Source organism: Acanthisitta chloris, unplaced genomic scaffold (assembly GCF_000695815.1).
Source record: "Acanthisitta chloris isolate BGI_N310 unplaced genomic scaffold, ASM69581v1 scaffold20671, whole genome shotgun sequence".
In the NCBI taxonomy this organism is placed as follows: Eukaryota; Metazoa; Chordata; class Aves; order Passeriformes; family Acanthisittidae; genus Acanthisitta; species Acanthisitta chloris.
In genome coordinates, this window is record NW_008654645.1 from 1 (window position 1) to 9,775 (window position 9,775).

A 9,775-nucleotide genomic window follows, 5' to 3' on the forward strand; every position below is an offset into this window, starting at 1 on the left:
GGAGCCTCGTGGGTGCCGCTGGCTCCATGGCCGAGAGCGGCGCTTGGCTGCTGGTGCTCAGCGCCGTGTTCCTCTGCAACGCGCTCAAGATCGTCCTGCCCTCCTGCTCCTCCATCGTGAGTGATGCACCGGCCCGGACCGCGCGGGGAGGGGATGTGGGACCCTCGGGCGGCTCTGGGGGGACAGAGACCACGGGGAAGGGTGTCACGGGGTTGTCCTCCTATGTCCTATGAGGAGAGGCTGAGGGAGCTGGGGGTGTTCAGCCTGGAGAAGAGGAAGCTCAGGGGAGACCTTCTCACCCTCTGCAACTCCCTGCCAGGAGGTTGGAGTCAGGTGGGGGTTGGTCTCTTCTCCCAGGCCACCAGCAGCAGGACAAGAGGGCACAGACTCAAGCTCTGCCAGGGGAGGGTTAGGTTGGATCTTAGGAAGAGATTTTTTACAGAGAGAGTGCTCAGGCACTGGAATGTGCTGCCCAGGGAGGTGGTGGATTCCCCATCCCTGGAGGTTTTCAAGCTGAGACTGGATGGGGCACCTAGTGCCATGGTCTAGTGACCATGGTAGGGTTGGACTTGATGATTGTTAAGGTCTCTTTCAACCTGGCTGATTCTGTGATTCTGTGATTCTATAACTGCTCTTTGGGTGGGTTTCACAGAAGCAAAGTATCACAGCATGGTTTGGGTTGGAAGGACCCTTAAAGACCATCTAGTTCAACCCCCTGCCCTGGGCAGAAACAGAGTCCACTAGACCATGTTGCTCCAAGCCCCATCCAACCTGGCCTTGAACACTTCCAGGGATGTGGCAGCCACCTAGGGTTGGACTTGATGATTGTTAAGGTCTCTTTCAACCTGGCTGATTCTGTGATTCTGTGATTCCTGATGGGATGGAGTGGAGAGGGAGCGATGCTGTTTTGGGGTGCTCCCAGTGACCCTAATGCACCCCTAGCTGTGATGGGCAGAGTCTGGTCCTGCTCCTGGTTTTGGGAGAGGAGAAGGTGATGCTGGAGGTGGTGGAACCCAGCACCATGGCCCTGCAACCCTGGTTATGTCTAGCTTTGATCTAAAATTTTGGGTGATGAGTTACCAGTGTCTTAAATGATGCTCCTGAGGCTCCAGCCCTTAGGAAATATCATGGAATCACAGAATGGTTTGGGTGGGAAGGGACATAAAAGATCATCTCATCCCACCCCCTGCCATGGGCAGGGGCACGTTCCACCAGACCAGGCTGCTCACTACATGAGTAGCTTGTGCTTCCTGGTAAGGTGACCTGTAGTCCTTAGAGCTTGTCAAAAAGTTTTCAGGGTATATAAAGGGCAACTTTGCTCAGTCTTCCATGTTTTCAACAGATGGACATCCCTGTTGTTGCGGAAGGAGATCAGTGGATATTGAGATCAGGGAGTTGAGGCATTATAGCAGAATACCTTAAGTCTCAATCACTAATTAGATGCCCCTGGTCTGATCTGAAGCATTCCTGTGGAAGTGTGGATAATGGAATCAAGGATCCATGAATTCTGTGACTGCCAAATATACTCACATGTGAATAAACATGCAGAAATCCCTGTCATTCTGCTCCTTCACTGTCACAGAGGCCTGTGCACATGGAGTGGCCAAGGGCACATGGTTTGTTCAGCCTGGAGAAGAGGAGACTGAAGGGAGACCTCATCAGGGTCTGCAGCTTCCTCAGAAGGGGAAGTGGAGGGACAGGCACTGGGCTCTGCTCTCTGTGACCAGCGACAGGACATGAGAGAATGGCATGGAGCTGTGAGGGGAGGGTTAGGTTGGATATTAGAGAAAGGTTCTTCCCCCAGAGCACTGGAGTAGCTTCCCAGGGCAGTGGTCACAGCCTCAAGCCTGACAGAGCTCAAGGAGTGTTTGGACAATGCTTTCAGGCATGTGGTGTGATTCTTGGAGTTATCCTGTGCAGGACCAGGAGTTGGACTTGATGATCTTTGTGGGTCCCTTTCAACTCAGGATATTCTATGAAAATCTGCTCAGCTTTCTGCTGTGGTTTGTGACTGAAAGTGGTGTTAATATTCTCATTGACTGCAGTCCTGAGAGCAGCATTTGTGGGGAACAGGTTACACATGACTTGGGAAAGCTGGAAAGATTTGCTAAAGAACAGCAAGAAAAAGATTTTGGGTCTTCATATGTTTATTTCTACGGTAAAAGGAGATATTGAACCAACAAGCAGGTGTTCCCTCATGAAAAGAATGTAGGAAAGTAAAAGCAAGGGGAAAATGCTGGAATATTTGGTTGCTGGAGCTGGAAATGGGAGTGATCACAGAATCATTTAGGTTGGACAAGATCTCCAAGACCATCAAGTTCAGCTTGAGGCTATTTCCTCTTGTCCTGTCGCTAATTGCCTGGGAGAAAAGGCCAATCCCCATCTGGTTACAACCTCCTGTCAGGTATTTGTAGAGAGTGAATAGGTCTGCCCTGAGCCTCCTGTTCTCCAGGCTGAGCAGCCCCTGCTCCCTCAGCCAATCCTCATCAGGCTTGGGCTCCAGACCCTTCCCTAGGTCTTTGTCCATCTCTGGACTTGCTCCAGCACCTAATCCAGCACCTGAGAGATGAGGAAGGGACATTGCTGGAGCTGCAAAGAGTAGTGGTGATGGAAGGAAGTATTTCCCTGGTCCTTCCTCTGCTGCATCTGTGAGGTGCTTGGCATCCAGGTGATGTCAGGGAGGGAGGGCAGCAGTTCCACTCAGGATGCAGTGGCAGATGAGGCCTGGGAGGTTTGGAAGGTGTGGGAAGGCAGCAGCATCAAGAATGGGGAGAGGAAAGCAAGAGATAGAGAAGGAAAGTGCAGTTAAACATAGTTTAAAGTTGAAAATTGCTGTCCTACAGACATGGCAAAACCCTTTCTTTTTTTTTTTTTTCAGTCAGAATAAGAGAGTTAAAACTCTCTGGCATTTAGAACCTGTTGTAGATGTTACCCAGGGATTTCCTGTGTCTGGATGAAAGGGCCTTGTTTATGGGAGGCTTCTGAGATCCAACTTCATACATCTTAAAGACAATAACTGGAATTCTGGATCAATAACTGATACTATTTCTTTACTTCTTAGATATCCAGGTTGCTACAAAAGGATGCAGAGCAGGAATCCCAGATGAGAGCTGAAATTCAGACAATGAAGCAAGAACTCGCCACCATTAGTATGATGGATGAGTTTGCCAGATATGCCAGGCTTGAAAGGAAGATTAACAAAATGACTGACAAGCTGAAAACTCATGGTAGGGTGCAATGTCTGCTCCCTTTTCTCAAAAACACTTTGTCAAGAGTGTTTCAATTTTAATTACACGTCTCTCTCAACATTTTTCCCCCTCTTCTTATCCATTTCCAGTGTTCCCTTCTTTCTGTCTTATTTTTTCCCCTCTTTAAAACTCTTTGGAGAGTTTGCATTTGCCTTTTCATTGTTCATAGTTCTGCAGACACTTAAAAGGCAGTGATTTAGCTAGGAGATTTTTCATACAAGGAATTCCCTGGGCTTCACTGTGTGATTTTTTTACTCTTCCTCAGTGTTGCTGCTCACTGAATCATGGTGGAGTAAGTCGAGGAAGAAACTAGTGTGACACAGACCTAGAAGTTGTTTGCAGAAGGCTATTTTCAATATAGCTATGAGGCATTTGAAAAGGGATTTTTAACCAGTTTAATGTCCTCCCTTGAAGAGTGAAATGTTAATAAATGATTAATTTTATGTAAGCATAATTTACCATAATAAATAATCAGACTCATATTTTCTCTCTTTAACAGTGAAAGCAAGAACTGCCCAATTAGCCAAAATAAAGTGGGTTATAAATATTGTGTTCTACATCTTACAGGTAAGTAAATCTTTTAATACAAATACAAATGAAACTAAATCCTCAGTAGTGTTATAATTCCCTCCTGACTGGTCAGACAGGGATCCCCCAGCACAGGAAGGACGTGAACCTGTTGGAGAGAGTTCAGAGAAGGCACCAAGGGGGTCAGAGGGATAGAGCAGCTCTGCTGGGAGGAAAGGCTGAGAGAGTTGGGGTTGTTCAGCCTGGAGAAGAAAAATCTTCAGGGTGACCTAATTGTAGCCTTCCAGTACATGAAGGAGCTACAGGAAAGATGGAGAGAGACTATTTCCAAGGGTCTGGAGGGACAGGACACAGGGAATGGCTTCCCACTGCCAGAGAGTAGGGTTAGACTGGATATTAGGAAGAAATTCTTTGCTGTGAGGGTGGTGAGGCACTGGCACAGGTTGTCCGGAGCAGCTGTGGCTGCTCCATCCCTGGGAGTGTTCCAGGCCAGGTTGGATGGGGCTTGGACCAACCTGGTCTGGTGGAAGGTATCCCTGCCCAGGGCAGGGGATTGGAACTGGATGATCTTTAAGGTCCCTTCTAATCCAAGCCATTCCATGATTCTATGATTCCAATGGCACAGTGCAAGAGTTTCTTGAAATGGAAGGGGGAGATGCTGCCAATGAAGTCTGGGAGTTGAGGATGGAAGGATTTTTGAGTTTCATTTCAGCTCTGTGTTTGTGGTTTTGGGGTGACAAGATAGGAGTTTGTCTTAGCTGTTTAATCACCAAGGATTGTTTTTGTTCATCCTTATATGGCACTAGGTCGAGGAAAGTTCTGCTACATGCAAATATATCATACTTGTGGTTTTGTCAACAAGATGATGCTTTTGCTGAGGGCACAAATCTCCACTTAGAGCTGCCACACATTTCCCCACTGTGCCTCATCAGATTGTCTCTGTAGTTCTGACTTGATGCCAAAGTATTATCTGCTAATAAGGATGGCAGTGGTCACCCTGAAGATGTCCTTAGGGGAATGTTAAAGTGAGGTGGATTCCTAGCAGGCCAAAATTAAGGCTAAAAAGAGTCAGCAAAATTTAACGAGTGACTATGTTTGTCTGTGTTGGTTTGGAACCAGAATCTCAAAAGAAAACAGTAGTTTCCACATTCTCAACTGCAACCCCTTAATCCTTTGTATAAATTGAAGGTCACGCCAAGTTGAAAACTCTTTTGAACAAGATAAAATAACCAAGAAACTATTCCCTTTAATTAGAATTTAGTATTTATTGTTTCGAAATAGCATTGGGAATGTACTTTGATGTGTATTATTACCCAAGCTAATAAAAATTTCCATTCCAGGCTGCCTTGATGATCTCTCTGATTTGGAAATACTATTCTGAGCCAGTCACAGTGCTTCCAAGCAAGTGGCTGGCTCCACTGGAGCGCTTGATGGCCTTCCCTACAGGAGTAGCAGGTAAGGAAAAGGACATTCCCAAGCCTGTGGTGACCAAGAGCATATATGAATTAACAGCACTGCTCCTATCCTCCCATTCTTCTGACTCCCTGAGCACAGGGAGGAGTTCAAGCATTGGATCAGCTGTTTCCTATGTGTTGAGTTCTTGTTTGTTTAACTGGTAATGAAATGGGCTATTTGTCATTTTTTATTTCTTCTCAAACAGAACACCTTTATCTTTTATCTGTGTAGAATAGACTCTGGAGAAGATGTAAATTAGAAGTATTTTTGTATTAAGGACTCCAGTGAAATAGTGAAATTTGGTTTAAAAATGGGAAAATACTTCAAAGGTCTGGATGTCTTACATGATTTTCTTATAAACTGCTGAGGTTTCTTAGCAGTGTAACTCCAGAGTGACTGTGTGCTATGAGGGTGCTGAGGCACAGCTTGCCCAGAGCAGCTGTGGCTGCTCCATCCCTGGAAGTGTTCCAGGCCAGGTAGGATGAGGCTTGGAGCAACCTGGGCTAGTGGAAGGTGTCCCTGCCCATGGCAGAGTGTAGAACTTGATGATCTTTAAGGTCCTTCCAATGACTCGATGATCTTTGAGGTCTTTTCCAACCCAGTTGATTCTATGTTTTTATGAAATGTGTGATGCACATACCATACTTTGGCCCATATTCCTGTTATTTGATACTCTTTTTCCCCACACAATCCAGGTTTTCTTGGACCAGCATGGAGTTAGTTGCCATCCCTTGGAGAGACCTCTTTGTATATAAAAAGGTCATAGAATCAACCAGGTTGGAAAAGACCTCCAAGATCATCGAGTCCAACCCTACCTTATGAAATGTGTGATGCACATACCATACTTTGGCCCATATTCCTGTTATTTGATACTCTTTTTCCCCACACAATCCAGGTTTTCTTGGACCAGCATGGAGTTAGTTGCCATCCCTTGGAGAGACCTCTTTGTATATAAAAAGGTCATAGAATCAACCAGGTTGGAAAAGACCTCCAAGATCATCGAGTCCAACCCTACCGTGGTCACTGGACCATGGCACTAAGTGCCACATCCAGTCTCAGCTTGAAAACCTCCAGGGATGGGGAATCCACCACCTCCCTGGGCAGCACATTCCAATGCCTGAGCACTCTCTCGGTAAAACATCTCTTCCTAAGATCCAACCTACCCCTCCCCTGGCAGAGCTTGAGTCTGTGCCCTCTTGTCCTGCTGCTGGTTGCCTGGGAGAAGAGACCAACCCCCACCTGACTCCAACCTCCTGTCAGGGAGTTGCAGAGGGTGATATGCTCTGACTCCCTTATCCTCCCAGGCTAGAGATGTTTTGTTCCTGTTCACCATAACTTCTAAGATTCATTTTTTACGCATCCAAAGTTGTTTTCAGATGCACCTGTGCCTCAGGGTTGTTGATCCAGTGGCTTAAATGATGGTTTCTCTCTCTTCCAGGTGGTGTTGGAATTACATGCTGGCTGGTGGTTTGCAATAAAGTTGTAGCTATCATGCTACACCCTTTCAGCTGAAGGAATCCCAGTAATCCATGAAGGCTTCAACTGTGTTTTCAGTGTCACTGTTTTAAGTTCATTTAAAACAAAAGGGAGAGTTGTCTTTCATGTGGTTAGGTCTGAGGTAATCCTTGTTTTCATTTGGATATCGCTCAGTATTCCTTTTGATTTCTCTTTGCAGGGTTTAGTGGTCAGTTTGGTGGTCAGTCTTGAAAGAAGAGCATTGCTGGTTACAGAACCTCATTTTGGGTCTGTTCCTGGCAGAACCATAACATTTTGTCATGGACTGTAATCACCAACATCTGGAAGTGTTGGATCTGTGTTTATAAATTGGAAATGTGCTGCATTAGGAATGAATTTGGGAGCTTTGCAGTTTCTGTGCTGATGGTTTCACCCCAAGGTGGGATCATGTCTGGTGGCAGGTACTACTCGAAGCCAGAGGGAGGTGATTTGGTTGGCTCAGGGTAAAGTGGAGTTTCCTTGTTATTTTTCACCCTGGAAATGGAATATTCTTGGGCTCTCCTAAAAAAATGAGCTATTGATGGATATGTTCAATCAACTTTTTCCTCTCTTAAGAGTCTCCCTCAGCTGCCAAACACAGAACAGCTGAATGCATTTTCCTCTCTGAATTTTAAAATCCGTTGCATTTTTTCCTGCTTTTTTTGATAATTGACCTTTCCTTCCTTGACATTTTGCTGCTTCCCAAACTGAGGATCACTGAAACTAATTCCTGCCATGTTTTTGGAGGAAAAGTCTGACCAACTTTCTCAAGCTCCATGTTAATAAAGGAAAGGTAGAAGACAGTGCTGTTCATGCTGAGCTGATCCTGATTTAGCTTCCCACTCTGGAATTCCAGTTATTCCAGGTCCTTTCCCATGCTGCAGGAAGGAAGGGGCCAGGGCCCCTCCATAATTAGCACTGCCTTTAGGAATCAGTTCAAAAGGTCATGTTATGTTGTGTGCAAAGATGCATTAAATGTTTGGGTTTTTTTTTTAATGTTAATTTAAAAATTAGGGATTTTTTGACAAGTTTTTATTAGGGATTACATTTTAGCCGTGCAAATAGATGCAAGGAAAACAATGTTGTGATGGAATGTTATGTCTAATTGTGGTTTTAGGAAGGAAATAAAGCTTTTCAACCCATCTCAGGTTTTTCTGATCTCTTTTTTTTAAGGTAAAAAAACCAAACTAGCAAAAAAGCCCCAAACCAACAAAACAAACCCAAACCCCAAACCAACAACCATCCCCTGTGTTCCTGCATAAGGAGATGCTTCTGGAATCAACTGATTTTTTAAATCATCCTTTGAAACGTTGCTGCAGGTAGGTTCAGCTCTAAACGTCTTTGTCATCTTTAGAAGCTTTTGCAGTGTAAATTTGTTAGAGTTTTATAAAGTTTGGTGTTGTTTTAAGTGCCTTTTAAAATGAAACAGAATAAATAGATCTTTTGAAGCTTACCAACAAGCAGAATAAATCTTTTCAAATTAACAGAATGCACCTAATTTTTTTCCCCTAACTTCATCTCATTTTAGTGAGTGTTGAGTGAGTTACTATGAGGAACAAAACCTAATCCTCCTACCCTCACTTACATAACCTTAAACACAGGATTTTTTAGAGGCTTTTTGGGAACTGGCTATGCCTGACTTCTCCAAAACAATAGTTTCCTCTTGCACATTCATCTTTGGCTGTCAGCTGTGGAAGTTACCAGGCAAACTGCTTTGATAAGTTGGAACAGTGGGAATGAACGAGGCTTTGGAGCTTTCTAATGCTCATGAAAACAATGTAAGAGCAAATTATTTGTAATACAAGTGAATTCTGGAAGCTGTTTGGGAGTGAAGGAAATAACAACTGGTTTTCTTTCATTGCATGGTTGGTGCTAACCCCAATAGTGATCCTTAGGAAAGCTGATGCCTCACAGCTAACCAAATTCCAGCTGCTTGAGAGTGTAAAAACCTGGGAGTTAGCAAACAAGGACTGATTTGGACACCTGCTAACAGGTGAAAATGTTAAGGAACTCTTAGGACCAATTTGTGTGGACAAAGCAAGAACAGAAGGAAGTTCTTCGGTGACAACTGATTTGACTTGGGGGAAAATCATGGAAAGAAGCTGCCACTGCTTGTAAGATTTAATATGCATTTAATGAAGGCAAAGCATGGGTTTTAACTACTTAAATGCTTTAAATCTTCTAAAGGTGAGTTGTACTTCACTAAATATCAAAATGAATTAGTTTGTGTATTCTCAGGGGTTTATTTGAGCATTGGGCACTTCCCATTGTGAACTCATCATGGTGCTTTGGAATTTGGCTGGTGCCATCCTGCATCCTTGCACTTCTATGCCTTCATTTCTCTCATGTTGGAACTTGAGTGCTGTCTCTTCAAACACGGTCTGCCCCAAAGAGTTCTTTCATAAGATGTTTTTTCCTTTCAGCAAAAGTCATGTGAGCAGAGCCTTCTGCTCCAGTGGCTCTGTCCTTCTGCCTGGGCTTGGTGGCTTTGCTGAAAGATGGTTCATAGAGCTCAAAGGGATGTTTCCCATTGGATTCAGCTGTTTCACTGCAGCCCTGACTGTCCCTGGCTGCAGATACTGCCTAGTTGGGATTTTGGACCTGCTGTGTGAAGCCCCTGATGCAAATTCTCAGTGGCTTCTGAGAATGTGTATATTTTTTGCTGCCTAATGGGTGTTTTCTTTGGAGTTGCACATGCACTCCCTGCCTTCTCACTGCTATTTTGCTGTTCATGGGGCTTTTTCTCTTTTTCAAATTCTTCCTCTGTATCTTCCTCTTGATTGTTCTTTACACTGTCACTTTGAGGACTTTGTTCAATTTTCATCGGATTTTTCAGCTCCTGTTTAAGTAATTCTCTCTCTTTTTTATCTTCTTTCCTGAATTCTGAAGTGTGTTCTTCCATCATTCTGCCCTCCCTTAGGTACTTTAAAATGAAATATCGTGGGATTTAGGAACACAAAGCATTAACGAGAGCAAGTTTCACATCCTTATTTCATTGCCTCAGTTGTTATTATTGATAACAACGAGTGCTGGTCCTACACTTTGGCCAT

The 9,775-nt window shown here is 44.4% G+C and overlaps 1 protein-coding gene across 1 annotated transcript; it reads left to right on the plus strand.

Annotated features, from left to right (window-relative positions):
• Positions 1 to 26: 26 nt before the first annotated feature.
• Positions 27 to 6,775, plus strand: WRB (tryptophan rich basic protein). Its single transcript, XM_009083630.1, has 5 exons — positions 27 to 116; positions 3,062 to 3,227; positions 3,748 to 3,815; positions 5,117 to 5,231; positions 6,670 to 6,775. The coding sequence occupies exons 1-5, from the start codon at positions 27 to 29 to the stop codon at positions 6,741 to 6,743; spliced, it is 513 nt and encodes a 170-aa protein (XP_009081878.1). The 3' UTR covers positions 6,744 to 6,775.
• Positions 6,776 to 9,775: the final 3,000 nt, after the last annotated feature.

What these genes read in the sequence shown, in the direction of transcription:
- WRB (XM_009083630.1), top strand. Translation starts at nt 27, where the DNA reads ATGGCCGAGAGCGGCGCTTGGCTGCTGGTGCTCAGCGCCGTGTTCCTC. An exon ending in TTGTGTTCTACATCTTACAG is followed by an intron (nt 3,816 to 5,116) that starts GTAAGTAAATCT and finishes TTTCCATTCCAG; the next exon opens with GCTGCCTTGATGATCTCTCT. An exon ending in CTTCCCTACAGGAGTAGCAG is followed by an intron (nt 5,232 to 6,669) that starts GTAAGGAAAAGG and finishes TCTCTCTTCCAG; the next exon opens with GTGGTGTTGGAATTACATGC.